The 26,441-nt window shown below is 47.0% G+C and overlaps 1 protein-coding gene across 3 annotated transcripts in view; it reads left to right on the forward strand.

The window, feature by feature from the left end:
• Positions 1-26,441, forward strand: part of ASZ1 (ankyrin repeat, SAM and basic leucine zipper domain containing 1) — a 101,271-nt gene that overhangs the window by 53,068 nt on the left and 21,762 nt on the right. For 2 of the 3 annotated variants that reach the window (XM_045006607.1, XM_045006623.1), the window contains 2 exons: positions 21,842-21,953; positions 24,517-24,651. In XM_045006607.1, the coding sequence (XP_044862542.1) occupies positions 21,842-21,953; positions 24,517-24,651 (247 nt within the window). Of the gene's footprint in view, positions 1-13,836; positions 14,121-21,841; positions 21,954-24,516; positions 24,652-26,441 lie in introns of those variants that run through there. The other variant, XM_045006614.1, reaches the window with a different exon arrangement.

The raw sequence follows: 26,441 nt of genomic DNA on the forward strand, positions 1-26,441 counted from the left end.
GACCTGAGGTAAATCGATCTAAGATACTTCGACTTCTTCAGCTACGCTATTCACGTAGCTGAAGTTGTGTATCTTAGATCAGTACTCCCCCCACACACTGTAGACCAGCCCTTTGTACACTTCAAATCCGTGTGATTGTCAGAGAACTCCTGCCTGTGCCATCTCATTTTCCATGGCCCTGAGGCTGTCTCATGACTCCCTGAGCACTCCTGGAATCAGAAGAGACTAAAAATATGTCTGGTATCCATCCAGAACAATTGATAAGGGCAGTAAACTGACCTGTACATTGCAGGCCACAGAACCTCACCCACCCACTCCTGAAATAGACCTCTAACCGCTGGCTGAGTCACTGATGTCCTCAAATCATGGTTTAGAGATGTCAAGTTCACCATTTACAGTAGTTTAAACCTGTAAGTGACCCATGCCCCATTCTGCAGAGGAAGGTGAAAAACCTCACAGTCTCTGCCAATCTGACCCAGGGGGAAATTCCTTCCTGGCCCCAAATATGGCAATCAGAGAACCTGAGCATGTGGGTAAGACCCACCAGGCAGATACCTGGGAAAGAATTCTCTGTAATAACTCAGAGCCCTCCCTTTGCAGTATCCAGTCTCTGGCATTGGGGATTTTTGCTTCTGGCAGTCACCGATGGGCCACATGCCATAGTAGGTAGTCTTTTCACAGGGGTCAGCAACCTTTCGGAAGTGGTGTGCCTAGTTTTCATTTATTTACTCTTAATTTAAGGTTCCACGTGCCAGTAATTCATTTTAACTTTTTAGAAGGTCTCTTTCTATAAGTCTATAATATATAAACTGAACTATTATTGTATGTAAAGTAAATAAGGTTTTTAAAATGTTTAAGAAGCTTCATTTAAAATTAAATTAAAATGCAAAGACCCCTAGACTGGTGGTCAAGACCTGGGCAGTGTGAGTGCCACTGAAAATCAGCTCACATGCCACCTTCGGCACCCGTGCCATAGATTGCCTACCCCTATCTTATCCTATCATCCCCTGCATAAACTTATCAAACTCAGTCTTGAAGCCAGTTAGATTTTTTGCCCCCATTTGTCCCCTTGAAAGGCTGTTCCAGAACTTCATTTCTCTGATGATTAGAAACCTTTGCTTAATTTTGAGCCTAAACTTGTTGATGGCCAGTTTATATCCATTCTTGTTTCCACACTGGTGCGTACCTTAAATAACTCCTCTCCCTCCCTGGTATTTATTCCTCAGATGAATTTACAGAGAGCAATTATATAAGTTAAACATGTCAAGCTCTTGAGTCTCCTCTCATAAGGTAGGTTTTCCATTTATCAGATCATTCTAGTAGCCATTCTCTGCACCTGTTCCAGTTTGAATTCATCTTTCTTAAACATGGGAGACCAGAATTGCACAGTACTCTAGATGAAGTTTCATCAGTGTCTTGTTTAATGCTTCTACTGAAAATACCTCACCTGATGCATTCTAGGACTGCATTAGCCTTTTTTCACAGTCATATCACACTGATAGCTCATAGTCATCCTGTGATCAACAAATACACCCAGGTCTTTCTCCTCCTCTGTTGTTTCCAACTGATAAGTTCCTAACTTATAGCAAAAATTCTTGTTGTTAGTCCCTAATTGCTTGACCTTGCACTTTACGCTATTACATTTTATCCAGTGATGAGCTGCCAAAATCTTAACAACGGGTTCCCTATAAAAAGTTCTGATTTAACAACGGGTTCCCTATAAAAAGTTCTGATTTAAGGGATGTGCGACAGCATGTATTTTTTGTACCAATAGGGTTACCATACGTCCATATTTTCCCAGGAGGTGATTAAGAACCGAAAAGCCTGACATGTCCAGGAAAATACAGATGTATTTTAACCCTACCTAAAGTTCTTTTTTAAAAAGATGGGGCTGAACTAGAAATGAGCTCCGTTTCACATGTGTGGGTGGTGATCAGGGACAGTCTAAATTTTTGGGTCTTTTTCTTATATAGGCTCCTATTACCCCTCACCCCCGTCCCGATTTTTCACACTTGCTGTCTGGTCACTCTAGGGTGTGCACATGTGTGGGTCCCAGCTGCTCCCTGCCCCCCCCCTCATTAAAGCAGGTGTGCAGGGTTACTGCTCTGGGAACTGCAGGGCACCAGTGGATGTGGGGCTGGCTGCAGATAGGGGCGTGGGGCAGGGCTAGCTGGAGGCAGGGAGTGACACGGGCTGGCTGTGGGCAGGTGATGCAGACGGGCGGGCTGCGGGTGGCTGCGGGCAGGGGGTGGCTGCGGGCGGCTGTGGGCAGAGGCTGGCTGCAGGCAGGGGGTGGCTGTGGCAGGGGCTGCAGGCAGAGGCTGGCTGCGGGCAGAGGCTGGCTGTGGCAAGGGCTGGCTGCGGGCAGAGGGCGGCTGTGGGCAGGGGCTGGCTGCGGGTGGCTGTGGGCAGGGGGTGGGGCAGGGGGCGGCTGCGGGCAGGGGGCGGCTGCGGGTGGCTGTGGGCAGGGGCTGGCTGGGGGCAGGGGGCGGCTATGGTCAGGGGGCGGGGCAGGGGGCTGGCTGGGGGCAGGGGGCGGCTGCGGGTGGCTGTGGGCAGGGGGTGGGGCAGGGGGCGGCTGCGGGCAGGGGGCGGCTGCGGGTGGCTGTGGGCAGGGGCTGGCTGGGGGCAGGGGCTGGCTGGGGGCAGGGGGCGGCTATGGTCAGGGGGCGGGGCAGGGGGCTGGCTGGGGGCAGGGGGCGGCTGCGGGTGGCTGTGGGCAGGGGGTGGGGCAGGGGGCGGCTGGGGGCAGGGGCTGGCTGCGGGCAGGGGCTGGCAGGGGGTGGCTGGGGGCAGGGGGCTGGCTGTGGGCAGGGGGCGGCTGCGGGTGGCTGTGGGCAGGGGGTGGGGCAGGGGGTGGCTGTGGGCAGGGGGTGGCTGGGGGCAGGGGCTGGCTGGGGGTGGCTGGGGGCAGGGGGTGGCTGGGGGCAGGGGGTGGGGCTGGGGCTGGCTGGGGGCTGGGGCTGGCAGGGGGCGGCTGGGGGTAGCTGCGGGCGGCTGGGGTGGGGCAGGGGGTGGCAGGGGGCAGGGGCTGGCTGGGGGCTGGGGGTGGCTGCGGGCAGGGGCTGGCTGGGGGCAGGGAAGGCGGGGGAGGGGCGCAGATACTCACACGGGTTGGGGGGGGGGCTGGGAGCAGCAGGACGCAGCCGGGGACTCACCGGCAGCAGCAGGAGCCCCAGGGCCAGAGGTCCAAAGAGCAGGAGCAGCAACAGGGCCAGGAGGCAGCTCACATGGCTCTCGCAGCACAGCGCAGCGCCCCCGGGCGGCCGGGAGGAGGAATTACAGGCTTCCCAGGCAGAGCCCATCAAAGCTTCCCTCGCAGGGAAGCTAGTTAACAAGCGGTTCTAAAACCGCTTCTAAATTTAACAACGGGTTCGCGGGAACCGGTGCGAACCGGCTCCAGCTCACCCCTGATTTTATCCCATTTCTGTTACTCCAGTTTACAAGGTCATCCAGATTTTCTTGTATGATATTCCAGTCCTCCTCCATATTGGCAATACCTCCCACTTCGTGTCATTCACAAATTTTATTAACCACTCTCAATTTTTGTTCCAAGGTCAGTAATAAAAATGTTAAATAAGATTGGTCCCAAGACCAATCCCTGAAGAACTCCAGTAGTAACCTTCCTTCACCCTGACAGTTCACCTTTCGGTATGACTCGTTGTAGTCTCCCCTTTAGCCAGTTCTTTATCCACCTTTCCTCCTCCCACCTTCCTTTTTCCCCAATTCACAGAGATACCCCTGGAAGGAACAGAATCTTTGTATATGTCCTTGTTCACCAACTGGAAAGACTGATTGCTCCTCCATAGATGCTGAGGGACAGTCCCTTTTAGATGGGGCCCCAGCAAGCCCATGTCTCTCTGAAGTCACATTCCATCATGGGGTAGAATTATTTGTAAATGCTCCTCTTGCTCACAGGCAAAATACACAGTAGAAGAAGCTGATGGCTCCCCCTTAGTCAAGGCAGATGTCTATTTTGGCTCCCCCCGCCTTGAATTCCACAAGGCCCTTCAGTAATCTTCCTTAAATTTCCTTTTTCATGGCTTTCCTGTGCTACAAGCAGGGTGATTTCTCCAACAGTTCAACCTCCATTAAATCCTCTTTATTCTGCTTTCTGATAGCAGAAAGCTGGATCCATTGTACCCAAGTTTGCACCTTCCTGGGAAGACTGTTTAAAATCTCTATTTAGGTCTGTCAGTTCCGTGATCCATGTCTCAGTCACACAGTCGGTAAATTGCTGGGTAAAGATGTGTGGCCACCCATGGGAGGAAAAGGGCTCACGCCTAAGTTGCTGGTAGTACTTGTGGCAAGGCACCTTCTCAGTCTCCCCAGCCTCTGCTGCTTTTAGCCCTGGTGAGACAGGCTTGGGTAATGTGGTCCCCCTTGGGACACAGGGGAAGTCTGCTCCCCGTCTCTCCACCAGTCCTGTTTAGAGTATTTTTACTCCCTTGTGGGAGAGAGCACTGCCTCTCCTCCTGGTGAGGCTCGCTGTCTTGCTGCTCCAACACTCCTGGCAGCAGGGCTCCTTCTCTCTCTGCTCTGCCCCGCTCCTTCCTCCCAGGCAAGGGTTTAAAAAGGTCTCAGGCAGCCCTAAGTTGGAACCAGCTGATCCTAATTAACCTCAGGTAGCTCCCCCTCAGCTGATTCTAATTGCTACCTTGGTAACCCTTTCTCAGCTGAACCTGATTGACCTGTAGTTGCCTCCCAGTTGATAAGGAGGAGGGCCTTTTAACCCTCTGGGACTGATTCCTACCCCTCCCTTGCAGCTGTCTGTCACACCCCCCCCCCCCCCCCCCCCCGCTCAACACTACAGGGTTGGGCTACTTGGGTCGGCAAACAGTGTACCCTTGAAAGACCATCCGCGTTGCCATGCTTGAGTCCAGACCTATGTTGTACTCTGAAGTGGAAGGAACCACCTTATCACTCTTGCATTTTTCTCTTTGTTCTGATGCATCCACTTCAGGGGGGCATGGTCCGTGACAAGGGTAAACCTCCGTCCGAGTAGGTAGTAGCGAAGGCTTTCTACAGCCCACTTTACGGCCAGGCATTCCTTCTCTACTACGGCATATTTACGTTCCCTGGGCAGGAGTTTCCTACTGAGGAACAGGACTGGGTGTTCTTCCGCTCCAATCATTTGTGAAAACCGCTCCCAACCCAACCTCAGAGGCATCCGTTTGCAAGATAAACTGTTTCTCCCAGTCTGGAGCTACCAGCATTGGGTCGGTGCAGAGGGCGGTCTGCAGATCTGCAAACGCCTCCTCAGCCACGCTAGACCATCTTATTATGTCCGGGCCACGGGCTTTCGTTAGGTCTGTTAGCGGGCATGCCCTGGTGGCGAAGTGGGGGATGAACCGCCTGTAGTACCCAACCAGCCCCAGGAATGCTCTGACCTGTTTCTTCCGGACTGGTCAGGGCCAATTCTGTATTGCCTCTAACTTGTTGAGTTGGGGCTTCACCACGCCTCTCCCCACTATATACCCAAGGTATTTGGCTTCTGCTAGCCCAATTTCGCATTTGGAGGGATTTGCAGTCAGCCCTGCCTTCCTCAAGGTGTCCAGGACTGCTTCCACCTTCCCCAAGTGCGTCTCCCAATCTGGACTATGTATAATGACGTCATCAAGATAGGCGGCTGCATACCTGCCATGTGGACGCAACAGTTTGTCCATGAGCCGTTGGAAAGTTGCAGGAGCCCCATGTAAACCAAAAGGGAGGACAGTGTATTGATACAGTTCCTCTGGTGTTGAAAAGGCCGTCTTCTCTTTGTCAGCCTTGGCCAAGGGAATTTGCCAATAACCCTTAGTCAGGTCAAGGGTGGACAAAAATCGTGCTTTCCCCAGTCGGTCAATTAACTCATCTATCCGGGGTATAGGGTACGCATCAAATTGGGACACCTCGTTCAGTTTTCAGAAGTCATTGCAAAACCTCATACTGCCATCTGGTTTAGGTACTAGGACCACTGGGCTTGACCATTGGCTATGAGACTCTTCAATGACCCCTAACTTCAACATTTTCCTGACTTCTGTCTTGATCTCTTCTCTTTTCGCCTCTGGGATCCGATATGGCTTGACATTCACCTTCACTCCAGGCTCTGTGAGGATGTAATGGTGAACCTCAGTAGTCCTGCCTGGCTTTTCTGAGAACACGTCCTGGTTGCGTTTGATCATGTTGATCACCTCAGTTCGTTGGTCGGGGGTCAATTCTGGGGATATTCCCACTTGGCCAGGCGGGTTGCTCTCTGGAGGAGGTGACCCTAGAGTGACCACATGAGCTTCTCTGTCTTGCCAAGGTTTCAACAGGTTTATATGATAGATTTGTTCCAGCATCCAGGCTGTCGGACCTTGTAATCAACCTCTCCAATAGTTTCTATTATCTCGTATGGCCCCTGCCATCTGGCCAGGAGCTTGCTCTCCGCTGTGGGTACGAACACCATTACCCGATCTCCCACCTAGAATTTTCGGATCATCGCTTGGCGATTGTAGTATGTTTGTTGGACCCCTTGTGCCCTCTCCATGTGTTCCCGCACTATGGGGGTGACTTGGGCTATCCTGTCTTTCATCTGCAACACATGCTCGATGAGGTTTCTCCCTGGGTTCGGCTGTTCTTCCCAACTTTCTTTGGCAATGTCCAGTATGCCGCGGGGGTGGCGACCATATAACAGTTCGAATGGGGAAAACCCAGTTGAAGTCTGAGGCACCTCCCTTATCGCAAACATTAGGTACGGTAGCAGGGTGTCCCAGTTCTTCCCATCCCAGCTCACCACCTTTCGTATCATGTTCTTCAATGTTCTGTTAAAACGCTCGACAAGGCCATCGGTCTGCGGATGATAGACTGATGTCCTTAGGGTCCGTATGTGGAGCATTGCACATAGATCCTTCATTAATTTAGACACAAAGGGGGTTCCTTGATCCGTCAGGTTCTCTTTGGGTATTCCCACTCTAGCAAAGATTTGAATTCTTTAGCTATGGTCTTGGCGTAGTGTTCCATAGGGGAATGGCCTCGGGGTATCGGGTGGCATAATCTAACACCACCAGTATGTGCTGATGGCCTCGAGCTGATTTTTCTAGTGGCCCTACTAGGTCCATAGCTATTCGCTCAAAGGGGACTTCAGTAATCGGCAGAGGTACCAAAGGTGCCCTTAAGCGTGGTCGGGGCCCATGTAATCGGCATTCCGGACAGGAGGCACAATATCGTCGGACCGCCACATATATTCCAGGCCAAAAAAACCTCTGCAGAATTCGATCCAGGGTTTTATATACCCCTAGATGTCCCCCGAACAGATGGCTGTGGGCTAGCTCCATCATCACGCCCCTCTGATGTTTCTGTGGTACTAGGAGCTGTTCCACGACTTGCTCTTGGATACGGACTACTCTGTATAGCAGATCCTTCTTGATCATATAATATGGCCCTGGGCCCTTGGCTCTTCCTTCCACAGGGACCCCATTCACATCAACTACTTCTTTGCGAATATTATTATATACTGGATCATTGGTCTGATCCTGTCCAAAATTCTCTAGTGAAGGTCCAATTTGCCCAAACTCAGGGGGTTCTATTTCCCCCTCCCCCTCGAGGGAGGTCCCCGGGGAACTGGGCCCGGCTGCTGGCTCACCGACCTCCTGCCTAGTCCCCTTGTCAGTCGGGCCAACTCTTTCTCCTACGAGTATAGGCTTCTGGTTCTGGGTCAAGATTCTCGTTCCCCTCCTCTTATCTGCCCTCCTTTCTCGCCGAGTCTTCCTGGTCTTCCCAGAGGGCGAGAATAAATCCTGGGCAAATTCTTGGAAGGCCGGGGGGTTGCTAACTATCGAGGCATCCCATTGCTCTCTGGGATGTTATCTTCTTCTGATTCCCCTTTAGGAAGTAGACTGCCAAATCCTGGGAAGTCTCGTCCTATGAGGACTGGGTAGGGGAGTTTCGGGACCACCCCCACCGTCACCTTAGTGGGGTTTCCCAGGACCTCTATTTTTACTGGGATGGTCGGGTAGTAATTGACATCCCCATGGACGCAGAATATTCCTGTGCGCTTGGCCCGGGATAGTTGATCATACCCGACCAGCTTTCCCGAGACCAGCGTGACTGCACTTCCTGAGTCTACTAACGCGGTGGTCTTTATACCATTCATTTTAACTGGCCTAGTATATCTATGAGGGACCATCGCAACCCCTACTAGATTTATCAGGTCACATGGCTCTTCTAGATTTCCCAGGTCGCATTGCATGGGCTCCCCTAGGTTTGGGCACTGGGCAGCTATATGCCCTATCTCTCCACATGCATAACATCGGTACCCTGCTCGGGGCAGCCCCTTATTTTTCGGGCTGTGAGGCCTTACCCCCCGAGTCTTTCTCTCCCAGTCCCCAAGTCCCTCCGAGTACTCTGGCCACTCTTCGGCCTCCTTCCTCCCCTCCATAGTTCGGCCCGGAGCTATGGCACCTCGGGCCCTTGGTACATAGACTTGCCTCCTGTTCTGGCGCCTCCCTTCCCCGGTGGTCCGAGAGAGTTCCTGCACTGCTAGATGTCTCTCTACGAGGGCAACTAGCTCATCATAGGAGGAGGGATCATTTTGACTGACCCATCCTTGTATGTCCGGCGGTAGCCCTCTCATGTACCTGTCCACAACTATGGTTTCCACGACTTCCTCCGGCCGGTGGGTCTCGGGGCACAGCCACTTCCTGGCTAGATGGATCAGGTCAAACAGCTGGTACCTCGGGGATTTGTTGACTCAGTATTTCCACTCATGGAACCGCTGTGCCCTTATAGCTGTCGTCACGCCAGACCTCGCCAGGATCTCCGCCTTTAGCTGGGAGTAATCTGAAGCTGCTTCTGTTGTCATATCAAAATATGCTTTTGTGCCTCCCCACACAGAAAAGGAGCCAGGATACTGGCCCACTGGTCTTGGGGCCAGGCCTCCTGCCGGGCCGTTCTCTCAAACGCAAGGAGATATGCCTCCACGTCATCATCCATCGTCATCTTCTGTAAGTAGTGGCTTGCCCGCAGGGGCCGAGTCCCATGGGGGCCGTGCGTTAGGGTGGTCAGGGCCTTTAGCTGGTTCACAACCTCATGCAGGGTGGCTCGATCCTGAGCCGCTTGGCTCATCAGTAGTTGATTTGTCTCCTGCTATATTCGCACTGCCTCCTGCTGGGCAGCTATCTGCACCCTGGTAGCTTCTTGTTGGGCCGCAGTGGCCTGTACCAATGCCTTCACTACATCCTCCATTTTTTTAAGGGGGTGTGTCATAAACAGTTAGTTAAGGGTTAAGGTCTCTTTTACCTGTAAAGGGTTAACAAGCAGTACCTGATGAACATCTGACCAGAGGACCAATCAGGGACAAGATAATTTCAAATCTCTGTGGAGGGAATTTTTTTTTCTGTGTTCTTTGTTTTGAGGTGAGTCTCTCTTTGGAGCTAAGAGAGTCCAGACATCTTAATCAAGTCCTCCCAGGTTTCTGCAGTATTTTTCATCTATTCAGTCTAGTGAGTATTAGAAAGGCGTACTAGTATTATAAGTTTATTTCTACATTTGCAATTGTGTGTTGCTGGATAAATTCTTTATTTCTGTTTGCTGTTACTTTGATTATTCTGAGGAGGAGGGAGGGGGAAGTCTCTCCAAGTTTATATGTCAGACCCTGTAATATTTTTTCATCCTGGTATTACAGAGAGAGTGTACTTTCTTTCTTTTAATAAAATCTTTTCTTTTTAGAACTTGATTGATTTCTTCCCTTGTTTGGATTTTCAAGGGCAGGGGAGGGGGAAAAGTGAATCCCTCTTTGTTTGATTCAAGGAGTTTGAATCAAGGTATCTCTCCTAAGCACTAGGAGAGGGGAGGAGGAAAATGGTTCGTTTCCCTTTGTGTTGAGATTCAAGTTTGAATCTGTGTTCCCCAGGGAAAGTTTTGGGGGAACAGGGAGTGTGTCAGACACTTAAAACTGACTGGTGGCAGCGAAAACCAGATCTAAACTAGGATTTTAGTTTAGAGGAGTCCATGCAGGTCCCCATCTTGGAACCCAAAAGCTCCAAGTGGGGGAGAAGACCTATGACAGGGTGTTTTACCCTGCCCTGAGACGGTTTACCACGAAGTCTCGCTCACATCCCACTCCTGACACCATGTGTGGCATGGCACCTTCTCAGTCTCCCCAGCCTCTGCTGCTTTTAGCCCTGGTGAGACAGGCTTGGGTAATGTGGTCCCCCTTGGGACACAGGGGAAGTCTGCTCCCCGTCTCTCCACCAGTCCTGTTTAGAGTATTTTTACTCCCTTGTGGGAGAGAGCACTGCCTCTCCTCCTGGTGAGGCTCGCTGTCTTGCTGCTCCAACACTCCTGGCAGCAGGGCTCCTTCTCTCTCTGCTCTGCCCCGCTCCTTCCTCCCAGGCAAGGGTTTAAAAAGGTCTCAGGCAGCCCTAAGTTGGAACCAGCTGATCCTAATTAACCTCAGGTAGCTCCCCCTCAGCTGATTCTAATTGCTACCTTGGTAACCCTTTCTCAGCTGAACCTGATTGACCTGTAGTTGCCTCCCAGTTGATAAGGAGGAGGGCCTTTTAACTCTCTGGGACTGATTCCTACCCCTCCCTTGCAGCTGTCTGTCCTGAGTTTATCACATACTGTTGCTGTAATGTGCTTGGGGAATCCAGCTTGGCCCTTTGATGATATTGAAGTTGGTGGCCATATCTTCCTACAGGGCTTAATACATGGCTTGTGCTGCTTTTGTTAGAAATGGAACTAAGCTAGCAACCCAAATCATATTTGAAGGTGATCAGATAGGCCTCAGGAGTCACGTAGTCCCATTTTAGGCAGGGATGACATGGCAACTTGTGCAGTGTCTCTGCAACTGCTGCTCAGGGAACTTTCTGTTGTTCCCCGTGGCTTGTTCAGAAACTGTTGCAAATAAACTTGGGTGATTACTTGTGTCATATACTGAACTTTACTGGAGAAAAGCTTACCTACTGCTTTTTGTTTTGTGGGATTGTCTGAGTTAATTGGTTCACACAAGTTTCAAGGCAAGAATATTGTTGAAAGAAGGAAGGGCAGAAACAGAAATAAGTGTAATTAATGCATGCCAAGATTTGGTCATAGTGTAAACATCAGAAAGATTTAAAAAAAAATCAGTGCTCAATCTAACTTCTTTTACAATATTAGTATAGGAAAGAGGTTTACATCCTTCCACCAGAGAGATTAATCAGATAAATTATCACTGATATGAGAAGGAAGGTATTGGGGGATTGAAGCGCAGTATCGCTGGAGATGTGACGTCCATTTTTACTTCCATAACATCTCCAGATGTTACTAGAGCTTTTTGGAAGCTTATTCATAATCTGATTTTGGAATTACAGTGTTCTGTTTTAAAAAATTTCTTCTGTTTTTGTAAGATTCTTCTGGTTTGAAAGAGATTAGCACAGTGGGCCCCGAATCCTGATTGGGTCATTGGGTGCTATTCCAATACACACAATACATAAAACTAAAGAGAAATACTAGAACTCGTGATATCTCTTAACATGCAATAAACTTTTAAAGTGCAACCACTGTAAATATTCCCCCTCTAACTCCAGGGGGAGGTTAGATTCTGATATAATCACATCTGCATGAGCCAGAGCCCTAGGCATGATCCTATAGTGCCTGTGCATTAAATCAGCTGTTTTCTTCCTACTGCTATGTCCTCCCCTTTTCAAGGGAAAGCATTAGAGGCCCTTTTCTAGCTATCTTCCTCTTTTTATAAGACTCTCATGCCTTTTTCCCTTTCCTAGTCTCTACTTCAGTATGCCAAAATTTTCTCACCAGTTTTTGTCTATCTGCCTATTTTTCAGTTCCCAGTTCATCTCTGATCTCTGGATGCTATTCAGCCTCAGATTATGCAGTCTTCTCCTTATGTGGATGTTCTGGAGAGCAGTTTTCTCTCTCCATCGTGTATTTTGCTTATGAAAAATAACAGGGAAAGATGAACAATGCCATACTTTGCTGTAACTACCATACGATAAAAGAGAGACAAAGCTCAGTCTCTCATAGTCCATTCAAATAGAATAATATAGCCTCTTTGCTGTATACTTGCTTTTCAGGGTCCCTCTAGTGTTCAGTATTATAGTTAATACCTGTAGACGCTGTAGGAAAAACCCCTCTCCCAAGGTTTTACATTTCTTCCTAAGAAAAGAGTTGAAAGGTCTGTTGCCAACAGACAGTGGGTGCCCTGTCACAGAATAATGTACCGTATTTTCCGGAGTATAAGGCGACGGGGCGTATAAGACGACCCCCTAATTTTACAGTTAAAATATAGGTTTTGGCCTATACTCGCGGCTGGGATTTAAAAAGCTCTGGGCTCCCTGCCGCAGCGGGCAGCCCAGAGCCCTCTGATTCCCGGCCGCGGCTGGGATTTAAAAGGCTCGGGGCTGCCCACTGTGGCGGGGAGCCCAGAGCCTTTTAAATCCCAGCCGCAGCCGGGAATCAGAGGGCTCTGGGCTGCCCGCTGCGGCAGGGAGCCCAGAGCCTTTTAAATCCCAGCCGCGGCGGGGAGTCAGAGGGCTCTGGGCTGCCCGCTGCGGCGGGGAGCCCAGAGCCCTTTAAATCCCAGCCGCCCGCTGTTTATACCCGGCGTATAAGATGACCCCCGATTTTTGGGGGTTGTTTTTTAATATAGAAAGTCGTCTTATACGCCGGAATATACGGTAATGCAAACAATGGTTAATTCTTGTGAAGACAAAATGTTGCATTTTAATACATTTTAAATAATACTTACCATCCCTAGTAGGAGTGGTGGCGCCTCACTCAAAACTACTTTTTATTTACAGCAATCAGAATTTGAAAGCTTTTCCTCAGAGATATTTCTCATTATACAATTGCATGATCCCTTACTGTACATCTCAGTGTTGGATGGTTGTTTTATTTATTTCTATAGTGCTCAAAAGAATACTAGGCATGCTGGACCTGTGGTAAGAAATCTCTGCCCTGAAGAGCTTATAGTCAATAGAGACACAGACAAAGGAGGGATATAACATGAGACTTGGTTGCCTTTTTCAATGTTTTCTTCTGTTTTGTATTTTAATCCTTACCTATTTTCATCCCCTCTGCCATCTTCAGCACTTTACATTCCTTTCCTGTTTTGAAACACCTTTTTTCTCCAGCCCAGTCCCCAAGCCAATTCAGGAGTGATATTGACATGCTTGCAAGATACTTGAATCTATCCAGGTCAGCAGATGGTCCTATCACCAGGTCTTCTGGGGTGTAGAAATAAAGGGTAGATTTGGGAGAGAGAACAATCTCAGAGAACTTTCCCTGCAGCATTGCCAAGAGGTAAAAGTGTGTAGGAGAACAGCATCAAAACACAGTTTTGGAATAATGAATAGAAATAAAGGTAAAAGACTAAAGATGTTCAGATATTTTACCATGTGTTTAGCTTGTTGGATGTTAAAATATATTTGTACACTCCTGTTCTTAGAGAACCATTTAGTGAGAGTGACGTATTCCTGGATTTTTGAATTATATATCACTTTCGCTAGAGGGTGCTATTCGACATTTGTTGTATAATATGCATATTCTCCAGCCCAGCATCTCCCCCAGTGCTCATACATCTGGGCTGTCACTCTCCACAGTGCCGCTCACGGAGGCGTTCCAGAGTTTCACCACTACTTATCCTAGCCATGCCCTCCTGCTCCTGCTTGCCACTAAGTTCTCTGCCTCCATGGCAGGGGACAGTTGGCAGATTTAGCTGCTCCTGCTTTCATTTGCTCCCCTGTTTGTTTTTCTCTCCTGTTTTCAGGCAGTGGGGAGCAGATGAGCTGGATCTTTTTAACCCTTTTTATTCCTCCCTAGGTAAAATATCAACCATTGGGTGGTTAATCCACCTGGAAGCTGCCTCTGTAAAGTCTCTCTGCCAGCTCCTCTGCCTCCCTCTCAGGCTTGATAGAACAGCCAAGGAAGCATCAGACCAAGTCCAAAAAAGTGCTCTGTTTGCAAGGCAGCCTTCCAGGCTCCACCCAACCAACTGACCCTAACTCTGTTAGGACTCGGATCTCTGAGTTGGACAGGCATGTGGAGTCCTATCTGCTGAATAACCATGTCTCCAACACAGGACAATCAGAGCTGGAGCCACAGAACAGAACAGGGAGATGATCAAAGGACAAAGAGGATCTCATTCAGCTGGCCGAGGGGTAAGTCCCAGGGTCCAGGACTCTAAAAAGAACAAGGCTGCAGGGCTACAGATCCATCCCCATCTTAAAATGGCTCCTAAATGCCCTGGGAAAAGAAGCAGGGCTCATAAGCAGACTCTCTCCTTCCCAGTTTGAGCTGAAGGAGTTGGGCAGTGAACCCTTCTCCCCTGCCTTAGGGGACTGGGACCCTGCAGGGGAGGAATCAGACAGAGAGCTCTCTGGAGAGCTTCAAGCACTGTGAAAGACAAGCTGTAAAATCCTCATCAGAGCCACAGCAGGGTTCCTGTGCACATGAGATGGGCTACAAGAACAAAGACCAAAAAGGGGAAGAAAACAGAAAAAAACCTCGAAGGCACATGCCCTCTGACTCTTCTTCCTCCCCCCACCTCATCTCCCCCCCCCCCCCACACACACACACACACACAGAGGTAGAAGAACTATTGTGTCTGAATCGGAGCAGGAGAAGAAAAAACAAAGTTCCTCTCCCCTCCACCCCCAAAATGTTTGAGACTGTTTACAGAAAGGTTGTACAGATACAGATCCAGCCTGAACAGGCTGGTGAGAGCAAGCCTCAAAGCAAATTCCTGGCCTTAAAATCCTCCCCTGAGGCTGCTGTTCCTCTGTGCTCCTCTTCTGAGGATGTGGTCACAGAGGAATGGGACAAGCCTGACAAAGGCAAACATCAGTAAAATTTACCTCAAGTTCTACAGGCTACAGGAGCCAAAGAACTTTATTGCTCAGTGTGACACAGAGACCCCTTGGCAAAATGGTACCTGGTTCTTTGCAAACAACTCTCACCTCAGACCTGAGAAACTCACTACACAAAACACTTCATCTTCTTCAAGTGCTGTCCTTGTGGGTGCTCCACTTCAGGTGATGGTGAGTCCTGGTGCCGTTGATCAGAGATTTTTGGTAGCAGTGCTCGGTCGGGCTGCGTGTGCTTAGTAGCTGTGTCATTGCGCTGTTGGAGTCTCATTTAGCGAGCGCACATCCTTGTCTGAAGATGGAGCTTAGGCCAGTGCAACAGCTTTTTCCGCTATAGATTGACAAAATAGAAATGTAGTTGTTAGATACTATTAGTTGTTAAAAAAAATTATAGTTTTTCTTTCTCTGGTTCCTGTGCTCCCTTCGGAGCACATTCCGCCAAAGTTTTTCTCCATTTCCCCGCTCCCTGGGGGCACTACCCTGAACATGCCAGGCTCCCCTGGCTTTACGAGATGCGGCTCCTGCAAAGAAGCGATTCCGCGATCCGACGGGCACGCTCTCTGTGTGAGATGCCTGGGAGAAACGCACATACCACAGAAGCCCTGCTGACCTGAAGTCCTCTAACTTGTCTAAGTAATTCTTAACTTGTTCTTTTCCTATTTTAGCCTCTGATCCTACCCCATTACACTGATGGTTCACTGTGAGTTGTCCAATCACTGTTAACTTTTTTGGTGAAAACGGGGCGGGGGGCATTTAGCACTTTGGACATTCCTGCATTTTCTGTTCTTGTCTTTCCCTCCTTATTGAGTATTGTGCCTACCCTGTCCTTGGTCTTCCTCATACTTCTCCTGTATTTGTAAAATGCTTTCTTGTTACCCTTTATGTCCCCAGTTAATTTAATCTTGTTTATTAACTTAGCCTTTCTAATTTTGTCTGTATGTCCTTATGATGTTTTTTATATTCATCCTTCATAATTTGACCTAGTTTCTACTTTTTTATGACTATTTTTTGAATTTCAGGTAATTGAAGATCTCGTGGTTAAGCCAGGGTGGTCTCTTATCGTACTTCCTTTCTTTCTTACACATTGGGGTAGTTTGCTCTTAGGCCCTTAATAGTGTTTCTTTTAAAAATCTGCCAACTCTCATAAGCTCTTTTTTTCCCATGGGATCTTGCCTACAATCAGGTGCCTTCAAATCTTCCTCCTGAGAGTGTGGAACCACTCCCCAGAACACATGAAAGACCATGTCTGGCAGGGCCGGCTCCAGGCACCAGCTCAGCAAGCAGGTGCTTGGAATGGCCAAGGGGCGGCAGGTCCCTCTCGGAGGGAAGGACCTGCCACCGAATTGCTGCCAAAGAGGAAAGTGGTGCAGTGGAGCTGCCGCAGATCGCGATCATGGCTTTTTTTTTCTTTCTTCTTTTCTCCCACTGCTTGGGGCAGCAAAAACCCTGGAGCCGGCCCTGATGTCAGACTCCCGATCCAGACGCTCAGTGGTGGGAACTGTCCATTGGATTGTCTGCTAAGGCCTGCCCACATGGCTTCCATATCCCCTTGTCCTTACTAACAATGCCAGCCTGGAGGGCTGAGGTACTCATATGGGGTTTCAAACCACCCAGGGAACCTGGAGCCCAGAAGAAAAGACAACTCGCATAAATCTTCTAGAACTCAGAGTAGTCAGGCTATCTTTGTGAAAGTTCTAGATCTTCCTGGAGGGAATCATATTTTGGTTCAGTCAGCCAACACAACTACAGTCATGTACATAAACAACCATGGAAGGAGAAGGAGCCCAAGGCAACATGCAGAAACAATGGAAATAATGAAACAGGCAGAGCAGTCTTTCTTGTCATTCAGAACGACCCATATAAAGGGGAATTGAACCAGAAGGCAGACTGGCTCAACCAACACTAGCTCAACACTCTAGAATGGTGCTTGAATCAGGAGGTCTTCAGTCTGATTACAAAGAACAATCTGTCTTCCTTCAGCCAATTTGTTTGTGAGCTGCAAGAATATGAAGAGGCCGAGATACTTCACGAGGGAGATAGATCCCAAATCCTTGGGGACAGATGCCATTTCACACAGATGGCTACCTTTTCCCTTCCTGGGGAAAGTGATTCAGAAAATAAAAAGGGAGCAGACAAAAGTAATATTGATAACTTCCTATTGGCCAAGGAGACCCTTTTTTCTGACCTGATAGACCTGACTGTGGAACCTCTGCTACAGTGACCATGGAGACTGGAAATAATTTCCCAAGGCCTATTTCTCCATCCAGGTCTCAGACCAGCTTCAGTTGATAGACTCAGTATTGCTAAGGCCTCTGTTTCAGTAACCAAACTATCTTCCAAAATTATCAAGACTTTGCTAGCATCCAGGAGAGCCTTAACACTAAAGCCATACTTTTCTCTCTGGTCAAGGTTCAGTGCCTCGTGCCAAGAGTACTGTGTGGACCCCAGCAATCCAAGCCATTTTGAACTTTCTGCAGGATGTCATAGACAAGGGCTTTAAATGCAGCACCACAGCGCCAAATTTCTAATCTCAGTAGCATCCTTTTCATTGGGTCTGCAGGATCATTGATCTTCAGATTCCTCAGAGCTATCAGGCTGACCAAGCTGTTGATCAGGCTAATCTTCGCAAAATGGGATCTACCACTGGTTTTGAAAGGTCTAAGAGATCATTCCTTTGAGACACTGACTTCAGTGATGGCCTTCTACTGGTCCATAAAAACTTGTTTTCTGGTCTCTATCACATCTGCTAGATGGTGATGTCATCTGTGCAAGAACCTTGTCGTATATTCCACAATGGCAACGTGGTGCTGAAAACATCTTTTCTTCCTAAAGTAAATTTTCCCTTTCATACTTCCTAAAAAGTTGTCCTTCCTTCATTCTCTCCGATTCTTCAACATCCAACGGAATAGAAGTGGCACACCTTAATGTCAGGAGGGTGCTGAAAATCTGCATCATGTACACAGAATTCACAATGAGATCAGATGCCCTGTTTGTGTCCTTCCAGCCTAAATGTCAAGGTCTCAGAGTTTCTAAAATCATCCATCGCTAGATGGATTAGGCTTTATATTGTTGAAGCCTACAAGGCATTAGAAATCCCTGCTCTGTAGTTTCTGTGATCCCTCTATGTGATTTAAACTTCACTGTCACTTTGCAGGTGTATTTATGTATTCAAATTATGGAGGCATCAGTTGCAGCTCCATAGTTAATGTTGAGTTAAGTTTTGCACTTAAGGGAGGGATTCATGTGCTTGATTATATATGAAAAAATAGTGCAAGGATCAGCAACCTTTGGCATGCAGCTCACCAGGGTAAGCACCCTGGCAGGCTGGGCTGGTTTGTTTACCTGCTGCGTCCACAGGTTCAGCCAATTGTGGCTCCCACTGGCCGCAGTTCACCGTCCCAGGCCAACTGGGGCTGCGGGAAGCGGCGGTCAGCACATCCCTCGGCCCGCACCGCTTCCCACAGCCCCAATTGGCCTGGGACGGTGAACTGTGGCCAGTGGGAGCTGCGATCGGCTGAACCTGCGGACGCAGCAGGTAAACAAACTGGCCCGGTACACCAGGGTGCTTACCCTGGCGAGCCGCGTGCCAAAGGTTGCCGATCCCTGAAATAGTGTGTTCTCCCCCAAGGTACAGCACTTATTCTTTAAGTAGAGAACTAGTTTTCTGAGACTTTACAGTAAATCCATTAATTTAGTTTGAGTTAAAATTATTGTGACGGGTTGGAGCCCCCCGTCCGGGATGCCAGCTGATGTGCTGGGGTTTAGCTGAGCCTCTCCTGCTCCACCAGCCTGGATTCCCTCTCCCTATTTTGCTGAATTAGGCTCTCCAGCCTCTTGCAACACACACACAGAGGTAGGGCCACACCCAGCTACAGACACAGACTGAAATCAGTTCTGTGTGAAAAGGCTCACCCAGCACTCATGTGCACACGCCTTTTGGGAGATACACCCCAAAGTATATTGTTTTGCACTGTATAGAAAGATCTGCACAGTGCAAACTCATAAAATTTCACCCTCTTCCTCAATGTTAAGAGAGATATGCATTTCTTCTCCCCCCCCCCGTTAGAAATTACATAAACTGGGTTTAATAATAAACAAAACAAATTGTATTAACTATAAAAGGCAGTTTTTAAGTGGTTAAAGAGATAGCAAACTGAACAAAGCAGATATTGGGCAAATAAAACAAACCACACAAACTAAGCTTGATTTACTAAAGAAACAGGTTCCAAAATGTAATTTCTTACCCTAAATGTTGAATGTAGGCAGGATCCAGGGTTTCTGTAGCTCAGAGTTCCAGTTATTTTCTTAGACTGGACCCCTGTCTCAGTCTGGACTCAGCCCCGCCTTTCCCTTCAGGTTGGTTTCTTTGTCCCTTTAGGTACTGTCAGCAGTCTCTCTTCTTGGGTAGGCAATGGAGGAGAGACCCGGTTGCCCTCCTCCCCTCCCTTAAATAAGATTTACGTAAGGTGGGAATCTTTTGTTTCCCAAACTTGACCCCCCTCTCCTTTTAGTGGAAAGTTACAAGAAGTCCAAGATGATGTTTTTTAGTAGATTACCTGACTTAATAGTGTCACAGCTACATCCCAGGACTCCTCCCAGGAAGGAGAGAGATTAGTATCTTCACAGTCTTGTTATTTCTTCCTAATGGCCCATCAAATCTGATGGCCTGTTGTCTGGTGAGTGACTTCCAAATACACACCCAGTTTTAATTGTTACATAGTCCATATTCCTAACCTTAGATACAGAAATGATTCATGCATACAAATTGGATAATCACATTCAGTAAATCATGACCTTTTCAATATCTCACATGACTCATCTTTCATAAAATATATCTTAGTTATGTCATATCCATATTATAAGCATATTTCCATAAAGAATATGGAGTGTAACATCACCATTATTTTTGTTTTTGTCTTAATAAAAAAAAAATTATTTATCTTAATTATTGGAATAATGCTAACTTTTCTAACTTTCCATGTAGTTAAATCTCACTAAAATATTTTGCATAGGCTACTTTGAAGAATTACTTTGTGGATTAATTGTCAGATTTTTGTAGTTTTTCTTCATAACTGAAAAATTCTCTTTCAGAGAATTACTTGAAGACTTGTTTGTTTTTTTTCAAAATGGCTACCATCTCCTATTGTTTTTAATGGAAATGAGGCCACAGGCTGCAACTGCACCTATTTACCTACTTCTCAGTGTTGCACTTTGACTCCAGACCACATGGCGAAGCTACCATCTGCCCTGTAGTGACATGAATTTTTTTTTAACAACAGATTTTCATCTAATCTGTCACAAACACTATAATGCTTTAATCACAAGGTTATTGCATGGTGTTACTAAAGGGAAGAGTTAAGGTTGTTTGGGTGTTCTAACTGCATTCCATTATTTTGCATGTTTGTATTTCCTATAAGTTTAGCCTTAATTCTGAATTTCCTTGGTTTATAAGAATTGCTTTTGGGATAGTTACAACATCTCTATAATGTACAGTAACTCCTCACTTAAAGTCGTCCAGGTTAACGTTGTTATGTTGCTCATCAATTAGAGAACATGCTTGTTTAAAGTTGTGCAATGCTCCCTTATAACATTGTTTGGCAGCCGCCTGCTTTGTCCACTGCTTGCAGGAAGAGCAGCCTGTTGGAGCTAGCTGGTGAGGGGTTGGAACCAGGGTGGACCGGCAGCCCTCTATCAGCTCCCCTAAGTTTCCTGTGTGGCAACTGCCCAGCAGACTATCAATTGCTGGGCAGTTCAGCTGTCCCTCCCCCCACTGCCATGTGCTGCTCCTGGGAGCCTCCTGCTCACTGTGCAGGAGGCGGAAAAGAGAGGGGCTAATGTCAGGGTGTCCTCCTCCCCCCACTCCTGCCCCTGCCTCTGAGCTGCTCCTGGGAGCCTCCTGCTCGCTGTGCAGGAGGCGGAAAAGAGAGGGGCTAATGTCAGGGTGTCCCCCTCCCCCCACTCCTGCCCCTGCTCCTGTGTCTCATCTCCACAGAGCTGGAGGGGGGGACAGGACATGACAGGACTCAGAACAGAGGGAGCTTGCTGGCAGCAGCTGCGGTCTCAACTGCCTGATCTACTTAAAAAGGCAGCGTACTTAGAGTGGGATCAGCATACTTAAAGGGGCGATGCATCTCTCTCTCTCTCTCTCTCTCTCTCTCACACACACACACACACACACACACACACACACACACACACACACACACACACACACACACACACGCCTCTGTGTGTCTCTGCCATGCTGTCTCCCCTCCCTCCATTCCTGCTGTCTTGTAGAGTGTGAAGCTACATTAACAACAATGTGTTAACCTTTGAGGGCTCAACCGAGTGCTAGTTAATCATTTAGCAGTAAGGCATTCCCTGGGAAATATCCCACTTTCTTCCACCCTCTGACTTCACCACCTCAGCCAAGCTTCACAATCATCATTGCTGTGTACAGTATAAAATTGTTGTTTAAAACTTATACTCTGTGTGTGTGTATTTTTATATATATATATAAAAATAGTCTTTGGTCTGGCGAAAAAAAATTCCCTGGAACCAACCCCCCTACCCCATTTACATTAATTCTTATGGGGAAATTGGATTCGCTTAACATCGTTTCACTTAAAGTAGCATTTTTCAGGAACATAACTACAACATTAAGCGAGGAGTTACTGTATTATACTCTAAATTGCTGATACATACTAGCAATCTTGAGTATCTTTTTGTCTAGGAATATAATACTGATTTTCTACTTACTGATATTTGTACTTCTGATTGCAGTACAGTAGACGCTTGACAGGATAGATGTTAATACTGCTCATTGGGAATATAGGCCCAGTTCTTTACATCATTTCAATATGTGCTTAACGTTAAGTATCTGCTTAAGGCCAATTGACTCTAATAGGATTTAAGATTGCATTTAAAGTTTAAGCTCATGGTTGAGAGTTCTGCTGAATCTTTGAGTCAACACCATATAGCTGATACCTTAGTTAATGTTTAGTGTTTTAACAAAAATTCCTCTTTTTTCCAAGGAAACAAATGACTCCGCTAATGTATGCAGCTCGAGAAGGCCGCTGTCAGGTTGTTGCTCTACTTGTTGCTTATGGATCACAAATAAATGCCCAGGATGAAAATGGTTATACAGTAAGCAAGCTACTTGTATATACTGTATGTGATACTGAATTGGGTGTTTACTTTTCACATTTACTACTTGTTCCTCAGAAATACCCTTCACTCTAGTGCTCCACGTTGCCAAATTTTTCTGGAACTGACTCCATCTGGCACCACTCAACAGCTTTTTCTGAATCAGAAGAGATTGTTCCTTAACATGGCACTTGCAGTAGCCGCTTGACTTTTATATTTTTTCTTTCCTTATCTAAACTTATCTCTCACCTGTCTATCATCTGTTGCCATCAGGGGCATAAGCCGGGAGGGGAAAGCAGGGATACACCTTCCCCCAGTAATCTCTCCGCCACCACCCCCAGCTTCTGCCCTGCCCTCTTCCCTGGGATTCCCTCCCCGAGCCCATCCTCCCCTCTTTCTGCCAGGGTGGGAGTTGGGCTGAGTGCAGCTGAAGGGACATGCCTGAGAAAGGCACTGCAGCTAGTGCTCCCACTGAGCCCCACTAGATGACGCCCGGAGCAGGAAAGCAGAGCTGGCAGCCCAGCTTTGCCAGAGGTTGCGCGGGTAAGCTGGCTGATACCCATCCCTTCCTTGCCCACAGCCTCCAGTAAGTGTTTGGTGCCCACCTGGGATGCCACAGAAGGGAGCTCGGGACAAAGGTGGGCAGAGGCAGTGGAAACGGGATAGGTACTCTGGGGATGGGTGGGGAGCCTGGGGAGTTGGGGAGGGAGGAAGCGGAGCCTGGGGACACTGGTTGGGGTACTGATGTTTAAAGTGCCTCCTGTGATGTTCCCTGGTGTTATCTGGAATGGTCATCTGTTAGGTAACTCCAGTCTTCGACTCTGGCAGCCAGATTTACCCTGCTCTGCTGTGAGAACCCCCACTCCCGGGCTGTTCATGCACAGCCTCTAGCATGTAAGCTGCTCCCAGCTACATGAGTGAGCACTTTTGGCCAGCCGCAGCTTGGATTGTGCAACCGAATGACACTAGCGTATATCTCCGGTCCCAGATACAACCCTTGCAGTGTCCAGTTATGCCCGCTGGACACTGCAAGCTTATATGAGTTTGTCAATTTAACAAAGAAATTGATATGTATCAGGCTTGTTATCCCAAGGAGAGTCTCTGACATGCTTCAGACCAAATGCACTGTTTCAGGTAGAATAAACAAACAAATGTATTAACTACAAAAGATAGATTTTAAATGATTATAGGTCAAAGCACAACAAGTCAGATTTGGTCAAATGAAATAAAAGCAAAACACATTCTAAGCTGATCTTAACACTTTCAGTGCCCTTACAAACTTAGATGCTTCTCATCACAGGCTGGCTGGTTGCCCTTCAGCCAGGCTCTCCCCTTTGATCAGCACTTCAGTCGCTTGGTGGTGGTGTCTGTAGATGGAGGTGGAAGAGAGACAGAGCATGGCAAACATCTCCCTTTTATCATGTCCTTTCTTCCCTCTTTGCTTCCTTCCCTCCCCCCGAGTCAGGTGAGCATTACCTCATCGTAGTCCCAAACTGACCAAGGGAAGTTTGGTGACTCACTCGAGAGTCCAGCAGATCCTTTGTTGCTGCCTAAGCCAGTGTCCTTTGTTCCTGTGAGGCTGAGCTGGGTTTGTTCCATACATGCCGTGATGAGGTATGAACTGCCCCTCTGTTCCTGGAGAGTTTTTGCCTGGGTTTGTTTTAAGCAACGAGAACACATTTTCAGCCTCATAACTATTATATACGTGAAACAACCTATAACGTTACTATAACAACAATGCTCAGTGCATCATGAGCCTTCTGAAGACACCCGACATGACAAATTTTGTATTGGATACCACACAATCATTTTATAAGGATGAACATGGGGGTGCAGGGTGTTTACCTGATGTACAGAGCATCACCACCACCCCCCCCAAAAATAGTCACATTTAAATCCCTGCACACGCCCCTGGTTGCCATAGCTTCTGAGTCCCTTTTATATGTGGAGTCGCAGTAGCCCCAAAGCTTTGAGAATTGCTCAGAATGGAATTTCAGAATTTCACAGGCAACTTATTGCTTCCTTGTTTGCCATCATGTTCCTGTATTTAAAACAATCTGCAAACTGTAGGGTATGGGGGTAATTTTGCTATTCATGTTTAAATAAAGCAAAATTATAGAATTTAGAACAAACCTAAGTCTATTAAATACACTTGTAGTCCAATGGTGTGGCAGAGAGGAGGGAACACCTTCCCATGTGTGAAAGATGAATGAGTGAGAAAGGGCAGAGTTAGAACTGACTTTGCATATGTGTTGAGAACTTTTGTCATAAATATTTAAATCTGCACTTTAACTTTGAATTAATTTTTAAAGCATTTGACAAGATATTTTATATGTTGTCCATTTTTAGTGAATTGCATTCTGTCCGGTCATCTTCCAATCAATAATTAGCTTAATGTAACAAAATGAGATTGTGCAGCATCATCATAATTAGCTGGTGGAGTTACTCTTCCATGTTTACCTTTCACACAAGTCCCCTATTTTGTTTTACTGAGATAAGCTCTGTTTTTTGTCTTTTTTTTTAAACTTATTCTGCCAAGTGAAACAAAATGTTTTATATATAGGCACTGACATGGGCATCCCACCAAGGACATAAAAATGTTGTCTTGAAGTTGCTTGAACTTGGAGCTGATAAAACTCTACAAACCAAAGATGGAAAGACAGCAGGAGAGATTGCAAAAAGCAGTAAACATTCAGAGGTATTGTTCTCCACTAAGGTCTCATTCTGTTTTTCCTGAAACGTTCATGTTCTCACTGGTCGCACAGCTTCCCAGACCAATGTTAATGTAGGCCCTTAAACATGTATTACAGCATATATTTAACCAATATTTTTATTAATATTATTCAGTGCTACACTGTAGGTGTTTGTGATGTTTTAAAAGTTACTACACATGCATTATGTTGCAAAGTTAATGTTGCTGTGGGAACTTTAACTTAAGAATTTCTGTGCTTATGTGTACTTAAATTTCCAGCATAATTCCTTGCTTAGAGTTATTATTTTAATACATGTTGTATCAAAAATGTATTCACTGACAGTTTTTCTGATCAACAGTTGGTTAAATTCAACCAAGATAACTTTGAAATAGATTGCATTGCATAGTGTTTAGCTACATTTCGTTTGGGAGAGTTCTACAGAAATTCAAATAGAAAAACATTTTAAATTGCTTAAATATGAAGCAGTAGCTGCAGGCTTTAGGTAGTATAGTAAATATCTGCCGCTTCAACAATTAGTGCTCAAGGGAGAAGTCTGTCTAAAAAGGTTGAATCTTCTCCTGTGGCCCTAGGAGCAGCAACAGAGGGTATGTCTACACAGTGAGCCTCCCAAGCCAGGTCGATATCTCTTGAGAGTTGTGAACTACACTATTCATCACAGAGCTCTGTGGAATTTGCAGCTCCATAGCTGTGATATTTAGCATTTTTCCAAGACTCCATAGAAATCAGCATTATTAAAGTGAAATTCACCATTTTTCTGCACCTAGGCATCTGACTATTTTCAGCCTCTCTCCAGCTTTCCCCACCAGGGGGAGTTCATTGGATTAGAGTGCATCTTCCCTGCCCTGTTCCCGGGAGCCAGGCAGCAGAGGGACAAGGAGCCAGAGCTGGAATCTAATGACAGTTAGGAAGAGGAGAAAAGAGCCAGTATTGCAGACTAGGAGCTTAGGCTGCCTGGAGAACAGTGGAGCAGCCAAGGCCTAGTGGTTTGGAGAGATGAATGATTGAAAACCAGCTACAAGCTACTTTTCATGGCGCACACTGGCCAGGCTGCCTGAAAAGTATGGCAAAAAATCCATTGAGACTAATCACTGACAAATTTTACATCACTAGGAGCTTGTGTTTGTGTGGAGGTGAGGGGAATGTGAACAGAGTATTTAATAAAGGTACAATAAATTAACATTGCTGTGGAATTTAAAAATTCTTGTTGTGGAATTTGGTCTAATTATATGATGGAGTACATGGGCTTGTCAGTCTGATCCAAAGAAATGGGAGGAAAATACACGATTATCTTTTCCCACCAAAATTTGAGATGAGAATGAGATGAATCTCTATTGCTCTTTGGCTTCAACACCCCACCAAAAGAATAGAAAAAAATATGAAGTAGAGCAGATCTTCAGTAGGATCTATTGAAAAAATGTTTTGACCAAGTTGAAGGACGCCTTTCTCTGACCATCCTTTAAAGAGGATTATTTGATGGCTCCTCTGAGTGTGAGGAGCCATCAAAGAAAAAACACCTTGGATAGGAAATGTCTAAACATTACCGTTTTACAAAGGACATGCAAGATCTTTGTGCAGCTCACAAAGATTGGCATAATAGTAACAACCCTCACCAAAGACATTTAAGGAGATGCTGACTTCCTGAGGACCAGACATACAATGGGTTCCCTAAGAGAATTAAGAAACTTTTGCAGTGGCTCTTCAGGCTTCAGTCTCTTCCTCATCCTTAATTAGGATTATAGTCATCCAGGCAAATCATGTCAATGAACTTGATGAA

This window comes from Mauremys mutica, chromosome 1, assembly GCF_020497125.1.
Source record: "Mauremys mutica isolate MM-2020 ecotype Southern chromosome 1, ASM2049712v1, whole genome shotgun sequence".
Classification (NCBI taxonomy): Eukaryota; Metazoa; Chordata; order Testudines; family Geoemydidae; genus Mauremys; species Mauremys mutica.